This window comes from Ranitomeya imitator, chromosome 5 (assembly GCF_032444005.1).
Source record: "Ranitomeya imitator isolate aRanImi1 chromosome 5, aRanImi1.pri, whole genome shotgun sequence".
NCBI classification, from domain to species: Eukaryota; Metazoa; Chordata; class Amphibia; order Anura; family Dendrobatidae; genus Ranitomeya; species Ranitomeya imitator.
In genome coordinates, this window is record NC_091286.1 from 139876218 (window position 1) to 139893857 (window position 17640).

At 43.0% G+C, this 17640-nt stretch overlaps 1 protein-coding gene across 4 annotated transcripts in view; it reads left to right on the forward strand.

Annotated features, from left to right (window-relative positions):
• The window catches only part of ADGRG6 (adhesion G protein-coupled receptor G6), a 259254-nt gene that overhangs the window by 124598 nt on the left and 117016 nt on the right, over window positions 1–17640 (forward strand). For all 4 annotated transcript variants that reach the window (XM_069769188.1, XM_069769187.1, XM_069769189.1 and 1 more), the window contains exon 4: window positions 1564–2184. In XM_069769188.1, coding sequence (XP_069625289.1) covers window positions 1564–2184 — 621 coding nt within the window. The remainder of the gene's footprint in view (window positions 1–1563; window positions 2185–17640) is intronic.

Consider the following 17640-nt stretch of genomic DNA (forward strand, 5'->3'; position numbering starts at 1 on the left):
CCAATATTGCAGCCAGCATGCAGCCAGCGGGTAAGGAAAGGGTGAATCAAACACCCGAAAACTCCGCCCATATGACCCAAATCCAGTCCCGCCAAATTCAGATGACAGAGTCCCTTTAAGGACCCAGGATTTTTTCTTTTTTGCAACTTCATTTTTTCCTCCCCCTTTTTCCAAGAGCCAAAACGGTAAAAAAAATTCCAAGTGCAGTGAAATTGTTAAAAAAAAGAAAATCAGTAGTTTTTTGGCTTTGGTTTCTACAACATTCATTGTATAGCAAAAATAAACTGGCAACATGATTCTTCAGGTCAGCATGTTTACAGCAATGCCAAACTTGCCCAGTTTTTTATAAAATCATGCAATTTGTAAAAAAAAAATACTATCCATGTGTCAGGGTTTGCTTTTTGGGCCTTGAGCTGAAGTTTTTAGTGAAACAATTATGGGGTACATCTGATATTTTAATTGTTATTATTGCATTTTTTTTACCAAGTGCAGTGAGCAAAAACTGGCAATTCTAGCGCTTCCGTTTATTTTCCTTTTTTGTTTAACGTGTGATTTAAACCATTTTTCATTTTGATTGGACTTTTTTTTTTGGATATAATGATACCATGTATGGTATGGTATCATTTACCATGTGTCGTCGTAGATTAACAATCGTTAAACTGCTTGTGATCACAGCTGACTATGGTCACTGCAGTTATTGAGAATGGAAAGGATTTTAACTAGGAAGCAGATTGCAAAGTTGCATGTTTTTAAAAGTTATTTGAAATTTTAACCAATTAATAGCATGAAGCAACCCCTTTAAGATCTGCCCAGAGCTTGAAGTAATCATTTTATAATATTGTCATTTTATCCGGAAGATAATCCACTAAAATAATAAATCTTGCATGAGCTGATAGTGTGCACACCATTGTATTGGTACAATGTTGATGTAGAAAATAATTATGTGTGAGTCGAAGAGTAAAATTAGCTTGGACCTTAAAAGGTCCGAAGTCTGAAATCCCTCACAAACAACTGTTATCTCTGCAGGAGCACGTTTCTCCTACATCGGTCACTGCTGGAGAAATGTTTTATTCCATAGTCCTCATTGCAGCAGCACCTCACTGTTATTAACAGATGGTTATCCTGAGAAAAGGACCATCACTATGATGTCCATATGGACTAATGTGAGATATGGGCTATAAGTGATCTAAAAGAACAATGCCATTAAAGAAATAACAATACATTTGCTATAAGTATATACCGTAAATTAAAATAATGTTCTGTAGGGACCATATAAGATGTCTTTTAATTAGTATTGGATCGAGTTGGATAAACATGTAGGAGGGCTGCGCTGCTAGAGTGAATCAGTTCTCCAGAAAGGATGAGTAGGAAAAGATATTTTATTCACAAAGTGTTTGAATACCATACCGGTGTCTTTTTTAAGTGAAAAAAAAAGTTAATTAACATTACAAGTATTTTTTCATATTGCTTCATCACCACCTCTTAATAGTTTATTCCTGAAATGTATGATTTCATTTGCTTCATGATTTTGGGATTAATTGCTATATTTTTTTTTTTTTATAGTCGCTGTGTCGTTGCAAAACCAAAAAGTCACTATTCCACAAAACCAAAGTTCAGGTCTTGTCTCTTTGTCGTCCAAAGTATCGGTTCCTCTTCTAAAACAATTAACTATTTGCTTTGAGGCTACCAAAACCAACAACAGCATAGAGAACTGGAAAGCTTTTTCGTACCATACCTCAAACAAAGACCATCTAAGCTTTGGAAAAGAAGCTTATGGACACGTGTTCACGGTCTCCGATATCCCATGCATTCTTGATCCTGCCCTGCTTTTAGATGGCAGTAAAGACTTCTTTACAGAATCATTTCAACAGCTGTGTGTTATCTGGAATAGTAGTTCAGATTATGTTTTTGTGAGCACAAAAAATAGCTACCAAGCCGTTTCCTGTCCAGACGCGAAAGACCTTTCCATTCCAGGTAATGGGAATTTAACACTGGGCTCCTACAGTTCTGGAATTGAGCCACTGCACGGGGATATTTACAACTTCCGTCTTTGGGACTTTGCAATGGATTCAGGTACTCTTGCAAACCTCAGCTGTGAAGTAAAGGGAAATGTTATAAATTGGGAAAATGACTTATGGAACATCCCATCGTGGGCAAGGAAAGCAGAAAGCAACCTTAGTTGTGGTGAGTATGGTTTTATAAATGTTCTTCTGTAATTTTTCTCCCTCTGGTATCATTTAGACTATTGTTCATCTGTAAGAACATATAAGTCATGTGTTTCTTATTGACAACATATGTTGGAATGTTAAAATTGCAATGAGAGACAAGGAAGCTATTAATGTGTAGGATTATTCTTGTTTTTTCACCAATTCCTCTGTTCCATTAAAGTGGAGTGACGCCATGCAGTAGTATGGGTGTTTGTTAGGTTCAGTGGGGATTCTCCTGCATTGTTTAATGTGTTTACAAACTTATTTCCTAAATTCTACAGAACAAACTTACATTCTAGGCAAACGTATAGCTTAGCATTTATATTTATTCAGTCCAGGTTCATGGTCCAAGCAGGGCTATACAAATAGGGGCAACAGAAGTTGTGGTCACAGCCAAGCATTACCATATGAGAAGGTTTACTGACTCCTCTACTACTGAAGAAGGTACAATTATTATATATGGCACAAAGAATATAAAATATACCTGCCTTTTCACATAAAACCTGTAGCATACTGTCCTCATCTCCAACAACAAATGAAAACTACTTTTAGAGCACATACTAGATTTCATTCCAATTTCTTCAGCACTATATATGCTGACATTTCCTTTCCCTCACTTCCCAGCATGCATTACACAAGGTTTGTTTAGTAGCTTCAAAGGCATAAACTAAAAGCCAGCATCTCTGTTATGACTGTATGCAGTTTTGACAGACACTAAAGGAGAAGTAGCTAAACAATGACCCATCCCTATTTTCTTTAATCTGTATTGGTATCTGTTAGGGTTAGTGGATCGCACTAAATAAAATATAGTAATAAAGTTTGATCGCAACCCGGGGTCCACTGTGTACCGATATTAAACTGCAGCTAGTGTGAACAATGACGGAACACACAGTGAGAAATTGCTAGCACACACAGAGTTAAACGCCACTCCGTGAACAGCACCAGAAAAGAACAGGCAAACAGAAACGAAATAGATGCTCTGCTACACAGCTGTGTCACTCGCACACAGTAACGGAATAAATGCTCTGTAATGGAGCTGTGTCACTCGCACACAGTAACGGAATAAATGCTCTGCAATAGAGCTGTGTCACTCACACACAGTAATGGAATAGATGCAGAGTCAACAGGAAAATACTATGCTGACGATCGGTAACTAAACCAAAACCCTGTAAAACTCACAGGGAAGCAAAAAGGCTCTGTGGTTGGATTTGCTCTGTAAGGCCAGGTTCATACTGCGTTAAAGCAGCCCGTTTAACGCGTAGCGTTAACGGGCTGCGTTAACGCTATAGAATACACGCTAACAAAATAATAATAATCTTTATTTTTATATAGCGCTAACATATTCCGTAGCGCTTTACAGTTTGCACACATTATCATCGCTGTCCCCGATGGGGCTCACAATCTAAATTCCCTATCAGTATGTCTTTGGAATGTGGAAGGAAACAGGAATGCCCGGAGGAAACCCACGCAAACAGAACATACAAACTCTTTGCAGATGTTGTCCTGGGTGGGATTAGAACCCAGGACTCCAGCGCTGCAAGGCTGCAGTGCTAACCACTGCGTCACCATGCTGCCCACACGATTCACACCGTGACCGTCACCCCCCACGTCACGGATCGGGGTGACTTTAGGCCAACAGACGGCTATTACATGTGCAGGGGGCTTATCTTAGTTACCCCTCACGGCTACAATGTGATGAAAAAACACACACCAGGCTATTGACCTATTAGTTTACAGCAGGGGCTTATTTTAGGTATCCCACTGCTCTTCAATATACCACGAACTGCAGGGATTTATCTATATCCCGCTTACAGTTCCACTTGAAACTTGTAGCTTTCTGGCGCGCCCCTTACTCTCAGGTCAGACTAGGTACTGCACCTAGGGTAATTAGTCGCCAGAAAGGCTACCTGCTATGTACTGGCTATTGGGCACGCTGCAGTGAGGCGATTTAACTACTCCCGCTCAGGCACCTTTGCTTGGGCCAGCATGTCCTGGAGGGTGTCTTCCTCCCCATCTTCGGGTAAGCTGCAGACCAGTAGGATAAAAGGTTCATGTTTGTGATGAGCCTTCATCATGTTGACGTGAAAGGCCTTTCGCCTACCCCAAGTGTGGTCAAGCGTGACCACGTAGGTGACCGGGTTGAGCTGTTGGTGGATGACATACAGGCCTTCCCAGGCTGACTGAAGCTTATGCGTTGGTACGGGGACCAGCACCCACACCTTTTGACCCACGTGGTAGGTCCGCTCCCGGGTGTTCTGGTCGTACCAGTGCTTCTGGTCAGCCTGAGCCTGCATCATGTTGTCATGCACCAACTGCGTCAAGGTCTGCATTTTGTCACGGAAGCGCATGACATACTCCACTATGGACACTTCAGAAGGGTTCGGCTCCTATTCCCAAGATCACAACACACATGTGCAGAGAGGTAGCGTATCCACTCACACACACCAATACAAATAATATTAGCGCACCCGTATGTGCCACTGAGACCCTTTTATATGTTAAGCTCATATCCAGTTGGACATGACCTTGCTCGCCGACCAATACAGAGCTGTCACATCACCAGAGCAGCTGACAACCAACCACCAATGAAACGTTGCCACATTACCAGCATGCTCAGTAGGGTGATTTCTGGACTTAGTCTCTAAAGCACTCGCTTGTCGCCTACCATTGGTTACCATAGGCTTGGCTGAAGAGCCAGCAGTAACCAAATGAACAGCATGAACCTGAGCAAGACACTGAGACTGTGCTGAGCAGTCATCCCAGTTGCCGGGCCTGAATAGGAGACCACAGCACCACACAAGGCTTGAGATCTATCCCGTGCAGCGGAAAAATCCCAGTGCCTAACATTACTTCCTCGCGCTAACACTCCCTCCCCGATGACATCTGCCATGCTTGAAAGCTGCTATACGCTGGGGACATAGATGTGTCTTTGCTGGTCGGCTAAAGCTCTAGGTGGTACCAAGAACTTGGCCGGGGGTACCTCAGCCTTCAGACACAGACTCTCACAAAAGCTACAACATTTTTGTATGCTTCCTGTTTCAGAATCAATCTGGGGGGAATGAAGGCACAGCCAAGGTATCCCCAGAAGTACCTCATCCATACCCCCCGAGACAACAAGAAAAGAAACTATCTCTTGATGTTGTGGAGACATTGTGAGAGTAAGAGGTATAGTCTGATGGGAAATTGGGGTTGGTAAAACAGACCCATTAGCCACCCGAATGACATCGGCTTAGGAAGCATCACTACAGGAATTGTGTGCCATTGAGTGATGGTAGCAGACATGAAATTGCCCTCTGCTCCGGAGGCCACGTAAGCCTCAGCTTTGAGAGTAATTGACCAAAACATTAATGAGACCCCAAAGGCCAATTTGGAAGTCACATCCACTGGGACCAGTGAGCCTCTCCCTAAAGCCACTGGACGCTGTGACTGCTTCTGACTCTTGGGACACTTATTGGCTAAAAGGCCGACTTGTCTGCAGGTAAAACAAGTTGGTTGCGGATGTACTGAGCGAGTATTACATTCCACCTGGGAGATATCCATGGGCTCTGCAGGGTCAACAAACTGCATTGGAGGGTTCAAGCGATTAGCAAAGTTCGGAGCCAACTCACTCTGAGCTCGCTTCAGTCCCAGTTCAGCATGCCAGAGATCTATACAAGTGTAGATGGATATTAATTCCTCTAGAGTAGTGAGAATCTCTCTAGTGGCCAAAGCATCCCTGACATGATCTGCAAAACCCCTCCAAAAAATAGGTAACAGGACCTTATCAAGCCACTCCAACTTGGAAGCCTGAGTAAGAAACTGAATGGAAAACTAACTATCCAATGACGAACCCTGAGTTAATGCCAGAAGTTGGGGTGCTGTATCATGGGTTACTTGTGGCCCCAAAAAAACCTCCTTCAGAGCACCCAAAAAACGAGAGGCATTTAGGATCAGTTGGTCACCTCGCTCCCATAACAGCGTGGCCCATTCCAATGCTCTGCCTGACAAAAGAGAAATTATGATGTCCACCTTGGTTTGCTGAGCTGGGAACCGTGCAGCCAGCAACTCCAGGTGTATTGAGCACTGGTTAATGAAACCTCTGCAGACCTTGCTGTCCCCAGAAAATTTATTGGGCAGCAAAAATGTGGTACAGGTGTAACTGACACCAAAGCAGAAACCATAGTAGCAGCTTTGCTGGTTGCTTGTTCTGCCACAGCATTAATATCCACAGCTGTAGCCATCCCCTCAAGAGTGGACAGCCTGTTCTCAAGCTGCTGGATATACCACTTGAGTTGCTGCTCATCCGCCATTGCTAGCCAGACTCTGGGGCTAGTATACTGTTAGGGTTAGCAGATCACACCACATAAAATATAGTAATAAAGTGCGATCACAACTCGGGGTCCACCATGCAGAGATATTAAACTGCAGCTAGTGTGAACAATGACGGAACACACAGCGAGCGATTGCTAGCACACAGAGTTAAATGCCACTCTGTGAATAGCACCAGAAAAGAACATGTAAACAGAAACTAAACAGATGCGCTGCTACAGAGCTGTGCCACTTGCACACAGTAACTGAATATATGCTCTGCAAAAGAACTGTGTCACTCGCACACAGTAACAGAATAAATGCTCTGCAATAGAGCTGTGTCACTCGCACACAGTAACAGAATATATACTCTAAAATAGAGCTGTGTCACTCGCACACAGTAACAGAATAAATGCTCTGCAATAGAGCTGTGTCACTCGCACACAGTAACAGAATATATACTCTAGAATAGAGCTGTGTCACTCGCACACAGTAACAGAATAAATGAATTGCAATAGAGCTGTGTCGCTCGCACACAGTAATGGAATAGATGCAGAGTCAACAGGAAAATGCTATGCTGATGCTAGTTAACTAAAACAAAACCCTGTAGAACTCACAGGGGAGCAAAAAGGCTCTGTGGTTGGGCTTGCTCTGTAACTCAGCTGTGCTAACTGCACACACGACTGTATACAGGTGCTGGATGCCAAGCGGCAAAACCCCTAACTAGCTCAAGCTGAGCAAGATCACAACACACACATGCAGACAGAGTGGTAGCGTATCCACTCACACACACCAACACAAATTATATTAGTACACCTGCCTACACCACTGAGACCCTTTTATATTTTGAGCTCATGTCCAGTCAGACAGGACCTTGCTCGCGGACCAATCAGGAGCTGCCACATCACGAGAGCAGCTGGGGACTGACCACCAATGTGACGTCACCACATCACCTGCATGCTCAGTAGGGTGATTTCTGGACTTAGTCTCCAGAGTGCCAGCAGTAACCAGCCGAACAGCACGAGTCTGATCAAGACGCTGAGACCGGAGTATGTGCTGAGCAGTCATCCCAGCGGCCGGGTCTGAATGGGAGACCACAGCACCACACAAGGCTTGGGATCTATCCAATGCAGCAGAAAAATCCTGGTGCCTAAGAGTATCTTCATTGCTTGTCAGATTACACTTAACAACAGGCAGTAAACATCAGGTTAGACAAGAGGGAGAAGTAGTGGCTGGCACTTCAAATTGGTAAGAGTACATAATTTAGTGGATTGCCTACTTAGCTCATTAAATAATGAGATCAAGTGGTTTGAAACTACTATTTAAATGTTGACTCTGAGTCGAGGGGTTGTAACCCATCAATTGATTTTGCAATTGTGGCTGTAGAGAAAACATCTTCCTAACCGAACAAACTCTAGAAAGTGAATAAAAAAATGCATCTTATAGATCTGATAGAAATACGTACTGTATAGAGATTCAAAGAACAATCCATGTCACTGTACAAAGACCATTAGAATGAGCAACATCTAAAACTGAAATAAGTTGTCTGAAAACAAATAGACCTGTTAATTCAGTCTATTTTCAGTCACTTCCATTAAACTGGGCCTTGTGAAGCATACATTTACTGGGAACAAGGCCAGGTTGTACTTTACCATAGGTTGCCATACATAATGTTTACATTGCAAAGTGTAGTGATTGTAGATGTATTTTGCTTGTCTTATGTTTCGTTATTGTGTTTTGAAAAAGCTAAATTACATTTTTCACATTTCTGACTTTACACCTGTTAATGCTTCTAAATGTGTGACTCTTATAGAATTTTGGGAATAAATAAGGCCGGGTAACTGTTTGTTTTATAAGGGTATGTCCATATGCCCTAATAAGGCTTACAAACATCACAGAAGAGGATATCCACCTCAGGAGCCCGAATGACCATCATTGAATGCTACATTTCTCCTAAAGCTGCGATTACAAGAAAAATGCCTATCAGACTGATTGTTCCTAGCAAACAATCAACTGTTTGAAGGGGATAGTGGAAGCCATAAAAACACTTCTCTGTAGAGAGATAATGCCTTTAAAATAAATGTTCACTTGAATTTGAATCCAGCATGCTAGTTCTGTTCTATAGTAAACATCTAGAGGACTTTGATTTGGCACGGATGTGCATAGAGTTATGGAATTCCTCACCAAACCGTCTCATGCTCTAATACATGTTGTATCACAAAGCGTTTATCAAGATTACAGTGCCTCATGGTGGCATAACTAACCAATAGCACATGTAGTGACTACAGACACAGCTTAATTTAAAATTGTCATTATACACTAGTGGTCAAGTGCGTAGGGCGGCAAGATGCATGAGGTGGAACCAGTCTTTAAAAAAAATCATACATTTTTATATCTTCTTTCAATCCCCTCCCACTCACCGGCCTTCTTCTAGATTAATACTTGTCAAACAATTCCCCTGGTGAAAGGGAACCCCAACATTTCTGTTATCTGAAAGTGACGGAGATAGATGAGTTGTCTTTTCTGCATTACCATTTGTATACATCACTGATTGGTATGCAGCAGTCAGCAGAGGCTGCACCAATTAATGATCTTGTTGTGCACATCTCTTAAGAAGGTATAAAATCTGCTGGCCCTTGTTGATGGTTGATGTAAGCAATCAGATCAGACAAGTACACTCCTGAATCTTACTTTAAGTAGTACACTTAACACTGTTTTTTGTATTTATGCCCATAGGGAGACGGGCACAGTGAGGGAGAATCGATTCAATATTTGTTGTAACTAGTGATGAGAGAATATACTCGTTACTCGAGATTTCCCGAGCACGCTCGGGTGACCTCCGAGTATTTTTTAGTGCTCGGAGATTTAGTTTTCATCACCGCAGCTGAATGATTTACAGCTGTTAGCCAGCTTAAGTACATGTGGGGGTTCCCTGGTTGCTAGGGAATCCCCACATGTAATCAAGCTGGCAAAGAAATGTAAATCATTCAGCTGAGGTGAGGAAAACTAAATCTCCGAGCACTAAAAAATACTCGGAGGTCACTCGAGCGTGCTCGGGAAATCTCGAGTAACGAGTATATTTGCTCATCACTAGTTGTAACTACTCACTTCCTTTAAAATAGCACCAAAGCACCAGTTCTAGGTTCACTTGCACACAGTTTTTGAAAGAACTTGACAGGGAGGTTGTTCCAAACAAATTGGAGAACTAACCACAGATCTTCTGTTGATGTAGGCTATTGCAAATCCTTTAGTCTATTCATGTAACCCCAGAGAGAATAACTTATATTGTGATCAGGAAGGCAATATCAAAAAACTCTCAAGATTTTTTTTTCTTCTTTACGCTGAAGATCAATTTTAATGACATTCGCTATACACTGGCGACCAAAAATTTAAAATTTTGTAGAAAAGTGTGATTACTTCTGTCTGGTTGTTGTGATGCCATATTCCTGGGATTTTAGTAAACTGGAAGCAAATGCTATAAGGATGAAAATTGTGTTTGCCATTGTTTTATTCCTTTATGTGTTAGTTTTCAACTTTTGCTGGACCAGACGTTTTGCATAATTTGTCGTGGGTAGTTGAATTTTGCCTAACATTTATTTTTTATTTTTGCTTGTGTGTTTTATGGTTAAAATATGGCAAAGATAAAGTCAAATTTATCACCAGATGCCAGGAAGATTATTATTCTGAGAGTGAAGTCAGGCAAAAGAAAAAAGAGGTAGATATGGAAATCAACTACTCTCAAGGTACCGTCACACTAGACGATATCGCTAGCGATCCGTGACGTTGCAGCGTCCTGGCTAGCGATATTGTCCAGTGTGACAGGCAGCAGCGATCAGGCCCCTGCTGTGATATCGCTGGTCGGGGAAGAAAGTCCAGAACTTTGTTTCGTCGCTGGATCTCCCGCTGACATCGCTGAATCGGCGTGTGTGACGCCGATTCAGCGATGTCTTCGCTGGTAACCAGGGTAAACATCGGGTTACTAAGCGCAGGGCCGTTAAAGTAAAAAAAACAACCACTTCATACTTACCTACTGCTGTCTGTCCCCGGCGCTCTGCTTCTCTGCTCTGGCTGTGAGCTCTGCTTTCCGGCTGCCCGGCGCTCACAGCCAGAGCAGAGAAGCAGAGCGCCGGGGACAGACAGCGGTAGGTAAGTATGTAGTGCTTGTTTTTTTTACTTTAACGATGGTAACCAGGGTAAACATCGGGTTACTAAGCGCGGCCCTGCGCTTAGTAACCCGATGTTTACCCTGGTTACCGGCATCGTTGGTCGCTGGAGAGCTGTCTGTGTGACAGCTCTCCAGCGACCAAACAGCGACGCTGCAGCGATCCGGATCGTTGTCGGTATCGCTGCAGCGTCGCTTAGTGTGACGGTACCTTCAGAGTCAAGTGTCACGGTGTAATAAAGAAAGAAAGAGAATGTTATAGAACAGCTGACAAACCTGGAAGTGGATGACCAGAGGAAAGATCCTCCAAAGTTGATTACATTATTAAGAAAAAGTCAGTATCTGATGTTCATTAAAGTGCTGGACAGATTTTGCATGAAATGAATGAAGAATATGGGGTCAAAGTGAAGCGCCAAACTGTGGTGTGACAGCTAAGAGCAATAGGAATGAATGCACAAGTTCCACTCAAGAAGCTTCTCATCTCTGCAAAGAATCGGAAGATCTGACTTGAGTTTACTAAAGAACACAGCCAATGGAAAGAGTCAGATTGGTCTAAGATGTTGTGGTCGGATGAATCCAAGTTCATTCTGTTTGGTAGTGATGGCAAGCATTACATATACTGCCCAATTGGAAAACATAATGATGTAAGATACGAAACACCTACAGTGAAACATGTTGGTGACAATGCCATGGTTTGGGGCTTCTTTTCTGCATCTGCAATTGTTCCTCTGCATAGAATAGATGGAAAGATGAATGCTACCATGTACAAGGATATACTGGAGAATGTAATAGTGCCACATCGTAAAACCAAAGTAGGCAGGGGTTAGAAATTCCAGCATGTCAATGATCTTAGGCTACGTTCACATTTGCGTTGTGCAATGTTGCGTCGGAGACGCAACGCACAACGCAAACAAAAACGCAACAAAACGCACGCTAAAACGCAGTGTTTTGCGACGCATGCGTCCTTTTTTGCCGAATTTTGGACGCAAAAAAAATGCAACATAGGCTACGTTCACATTTGCATTGTGCGATGTTGCGTCGGAGACGCAACGCACAACGCAAACAAAAATGCAACAAAACGCACGCTAAATCGCAGCGTTTTGCGACGCATGCGTCCTTTTTTGCCGAATTTTGGACGCCAAAAAAATGCAACTTGCTGCGTCCTCTGCGCCCACGCTTGTGGCAAAAAAACCGCATGAATCGCAAAACGCAGCACAACACATGTCCATGCACCCCCCATGTTAAATATAGGGGCGCGTGACGCATGCGTCGCCGCGGCTGTGCCTGACGCAGCCCCGCAAAACGCTAATGTGAACGTAGCCTTGCTGCGTCCTCTGCGCCCTACTCTTGCGGCAAAAAAAACGCATGCGTCGCAAAACGCAGCACAACGCATGTCCATGCGCCCCCCATGTTAAATATAGGGGCGCATGACGCATGCGTCGCCGCGGCTGCGCCCGACGCAGCCCCGCCAAACGCTAATGTGAACGTAGCCTTAAGCACACATCCAATTTATTAAAAAGTGGTTAGCAAATAAAAATGTTCGCCTGCTGCAATGGCCAATTCAATCACCTGATTTAAACCCTATAGTGCACCTTTGGGATGAGTTGGGGCAACGAGTTGGTGCCCATACCTACAGCAATAAAGATGAATTGTTTGCAGATTTGTAAATGGAGTGGCTTCAATGCCCCGTCCGTGTGGTGCAGTAATTAAAGTAAGAGCACTGTAAACAATTAATTACTCTCTATGTTGAGATCGATAAATAGTATATGCAAAACTTTTGGCAGTTAGTTTCCTTTAATTAAATGACTATACATATGTTACATTCTGGGGCATTTTGGTTAAAATTAAGGTCTTGTATGATAACAACTTCATGCACTTTCAATTAATCGCCAGGAAAATGGCATCACAACAGACAGAAGTAATCACACTTTTAAAAAAATGCAAAACTTATGGTTGCGACTATATATTTAGGCTTGTTGTCCACTGTAGTATAAATATAGAGCTAATCAGATGCCTAACTGATGGTGTTTTATGATAAATAGATATCTGCATACACATTGCTCAAAAAAATAAAGGGAACACTTAAACAACAGAATATAATTCCAAGTAAATCAAACTTCTATGAAATCAAACTGTCCGTTTAGGAAGCAACACTGTTTGACAATCAATTTCACATGCTGTTGTGCAAATGGAATAGACAACAAATGGAAATTATTGGCAATTATCAAGACACACTCAATAAAGGAGTGGTTCTGCAGGTGGGGACCACAGACCACATCTCAGTACCAATGCTTTCTGGCTGATGTTTTGGTCACTTTTGAATGTTGGTTGTGCTTTCACACTCGTGATAGCATGAGTAAGACTCTACAACCCACACAACTGGCTCAGGTAGTGCAGCTCATCCAGGATGGCACCTCAATGTGAGCTGTAGCAAGAAGGTTTGCTGTGTCTGTCAGCATAGTGTCCAGTGGCTGGAGGCACTACAAGAAGACAGGCCAGTACACCAGGAGAAGTGGGGGCCATAAGAGGGCAACAACCCAGCAGCAGGACTGCTACCTCAGCCCTTGTGCAAGGAGGAACAGGAGGAGCACTGCCAGAACTCTGCAAAATGACCTCCAGCAGGCCACAAATGGGCATGTGTCTGCAAAACGGTTAGAAACTGACTCAATGAGGATGGTCTGAGTGCCCAACGTCCACAGATGGGGTTGTGCTCACAGACCAACACCGAGCAGGACGCTTGGCATTTACCACAGAACACCAGGATTGGCAAATTCATCACTTGCGCCCTGTGCTCTTTACAGATGAAAGCAGATTCACAGGCATTGTAGGGAGGTCATACTGGCACGTGGAGGCCACACACAACTACTGAGCATCATTTCCTTGTCTTGAGGCAAGGTAACTTCATTTTCCACTTTGATTTTGAGCATCATTCCAACTCCAGACCTCCGTGGGATATTAGTTGTGATTTACATTGATAATTTTTAGGTTTTCTTGTTCTCAACACATTCCACTATGTAATGAATAAAGAGTTACAACTGGATATTTCATTCAGTGATTTCTAGGATGTGGGATCTTTGTATTCTCTTTATTTTTTGAGCAGTGTATTTCTGAGCATTGGGGATACCAAGAAATAGGCAAAGTTAAGGACCAAAGACAGCAGTCGGCCAAGAAAACTTATTGCAGCTGATAAGTCTTTTCTTGTTTCCTTCTCTTCAAAATCTGAAGGAGTTTATTAGTGTCTTCAATGCAGAACCTGCAGCAACAAGTGGGACCCAGCTACACCCAGTTGCTGTTCAGAGAAGTTCGGCCATTGAAGACTTGCGGCCAAAAAACATACCTTCAACTTGGAAAACAAAGTCAAGTGATGGAATTCAGAATATGTTGGCACTATATGAATAAAATTATTATTAACTAGGCGCAAAAAAATGTAGTAACTGAGCAGGGTATTAAATTGCTCCCAATCAACTTGTATGTAGCTGATTTGTGATCATTTAATAGCCACAATTGGGCTGTCTAAATGCAGTTTTAGTATTCCTTTAACCCCTCTGTGACCTTAGACGTACTATCCCGTCGAGGTGCCCTGGGCTTATCTGACCCTGGACGGGATAGTACGTCATAGCGATCGGCAGCGCTCACGGGGGGAGCGCCGCCGATCGCGGCCGGGTGTCAGCTGCTTATCGCAGCTGACATCCGGCACTATGTGCCAGGAGCGGTCACGGACCGCCCCCGGCACATTAACCCCCGACACACCGCGATCAAAGATGATCGCGATGTGCCGGCGGTACAGGGAAGCACCGCGCAGGGAGGGGGCTCCCTGCGGGCTTCCCTGAGACCCCCGCAGCAACGCGATGTGATCGCGTTGCTGCGGGGGTCTTACCTCCCTCCCTGCCTGCTCGAGCCCCGGATCCAAGATGGCCACGGATCCGGGTCCTGCAAGGAGGGAGGTGGCTTCACAGAGCCTGCTCAGAGCAGGCACTGTGAAGGCTGCAGCGCTGCATGTCAGATCAGTGATCTGACAGAGTGCTGTGCACACTGTCAGATCACTGATCTGTGATGTCCCCCCCTGGGACAAAGTAAAAAAGTAAAAAAAAAAATTTCCAAATGCGTAAAAAAATAAAAAAAAATATTCCTAAATATTGAAAAAAAAAAAAAATATTATTCCCATAAATACATTTCTTCATCTAAATAAAAAAAAAACAATAAAAGTGCACATATTTAGTATCGCCGCGTCCGTAACGACCCGACCTATAAAACTGCCCCACTAGTTAACCCCTTCAGTAAACACCGTAAGAAAAAAAAAAAAAACGAGGCAAAAAACAACGCTTTATTATCATACCGCCGAACAAAAAGTGGAATAACACGCGATCAAAAAGACAGATATAAATAACCATGGTACCGCTGAAAGCATCATCTTGTCCCGCAAAAAACGAGCCGCCATACAGCATCAGCAAAAAAATAAAAAAGTTATAGTCCTCAGAATAAAGCGATGCAAAAATAATTATTTTTTCTGTAAAATAGTTTTTATCGTATAAAAGCGCCAAAACATAAAAAAATGATATAAATGAGGTATCGCTGTAATCGTACTTCCCCGAAGAATAAAACTGCTTTATCAATTTTACCAAACGCGGAACAGTATAAATGCCTCCCCCAAAAGAAATTCATGAATAGCTGGTTTTTGGTCATTCTTCCTCACAAAAATTGGAATAAAAAGCGATCAAAAAATGTCACGTGCCCGAAAATGTTACCAATAAAAACATCAACTCGCCCCGCAAAAAATAAGACCTCACATGACTCTGTGGACCAAAATATGGAAAAATTATAGCTCTCAAAATGTGGTAACGCAAAAAATATTTTTTGCAATAAAAAGGGTCTTTCAGTGTGTGACGGCTGCCAATCATAAAAATCCGCTAAAAAACCCGCTATAAAAGTAAATCAAACCTCCTTCATCACCCCCTTAGTTATGGAAAAATAAAAAAAATGTATTTATTTCCATTTTCCCATTAGGGCTAGGGTTAGGGCTAGGGTTAGGGCTAGGGTTAGAATTAGGGTTAGGGCTAGGGTTAGGGCTAGGATTAGGGCTAGGGTTAGGGCTAGGGTTAGGGTTGGGGCTACAGTTAGGGTTGGGGCTAAAGTTAGGGTTAGGGTTTAGATTACATTTACAGTTGGGAATAGGGTTGGGATTAGGGTTAGGGGTGTGTCAGGGTTAGAGGTGTGGTTAGGGTTACCGTTGGAATTAGGGTATGGGGTGTGTTTGGATTAGGGTTTCAGTTATAATTGGGGGGTTTCAGTTATAATTGGGGGGTTTCCACTATTTAGGCACATCAGGGGCTCTCCAAACACGACATGGCGTCCGATCTCAATTCCAGCCAATTTTTCTGCGTTGAAAAAGTAAAACAGAGCTCTCCCGTGCGCCCAAACAGGGGTTTACCCCAACATATGCGGTATCAGCGTACTCAGGACAAATAGGACAACAACTTTTGTGGTCCAATTTCTCCTGTTACCCTTGGGAAAATACAAAACTGGAGGCTAAAAAATAATTTTTGTGGGAAAAAAAAAAGATTTTTTATTTTCACGGCTCTGCGTTATAAACTGTAGTGAAACACTTGGGGGTTCAAAGTTCTCACAACACATCTAGATAAGTTCATTGAGGGGTCTAGTTTCCAATATGGGGTCACTTGTGGGGGGTTTCTACTGTTTAGGTACATTAGGGGCTCTGCAAACGCAATGTGACGCCTGCAGACCAATCCATCTAAGTCTGCATTCCAAATGATGCTCCTTCCCTTCCGAGCCCTCCCATGCGCCCAAACGGTGGTTCCCATCCACATATCGGGTATCAACGTACTCAGGACAAATTGGACAACAACATTTAGGGTCCAATTTCTCCTGCTACCCTTGGAAAAATACAAAACTGGGGGCTAAAATATAATTTTTGTGGAAAAAAAAATATTTTTTATTTGCACGGCTCTGCGTTATAAACTGTAGTGAAATACTTGGGGGTTCAAAGCTCTCACAACACATCTAGATGAGTTCCTTAGGGGGTCTACTTTCCAAAATGGTGTCACTTGAGGGGGATATCTACTATTTAGGTACATTAGGGGCTCTGCAAACGCAATGTGACGCCTGCAGACCATTCCATCTAAGTCTGCATTCCAAATGGCGCTCCTTCCCTTCCAAGCCCTCCCATGCGCCCAAATGGTTCCCCCGCCACATATGGGGTATCAGCGTACTCAGGACAAATTGGACAACAACTTTTGGGGTCCAATTTCTCCTGTTACCCTAGGGAAAATACAAAACTGGGGGCTAAAAAATAATTTTTGTGGGAAAAAACTTTTGTTTTATTTTTGTGTCTCTGCATTATAAACTTCTGTGAAGCCCTTGGTGGGTCAAAGTGCTCACCACACATCCAGATAAGTTCCTTAGGGGGTCTACTTTCCAAAATGGTGTCACTTGTGGGGGGTTTCAATGTTTAGGCACATCAGTGGCTCTCCAAATGCAACATGGCGTCCCATCTCAATTCCTGTCAATTTTGGCATGAAAAGTCAAACGGTGCTCCTTCCCTTCCGAGCTCTACCATGTGCCCAAACAGTGGTTTACCCCCACATATGGGGTATCAGCGTACTCAGGACAAATTGTACAACAAGTTTTGAGGTCCAATTTCTTCTCTAACCCTTGGAAAAATAAAAAATTGGGGGCAAAAATATAATTTTTGTGAAAAAATATGATTTTTTATTTTTACGGTTCTGCATTATAAACTTCTGTGAAGCACTTGGTGGGTCAAAGTGCTCACCACACCTCTAGATAAGTTCCTTAGGGGGTCTACTTTCCAAAATGGTGTCACTTGTGGGGGGGTTTCAATGTTTAGGCACATCAGGGGCTCTCCAAACGCAACATGGCGTCCCATCTCAATTCCTGTCAATTTTGCATTGAAAAGTCAAACGGCGCTCCTTCCCTTCCGAGCTCTCCCATGCGACCAAACAGTGGTTT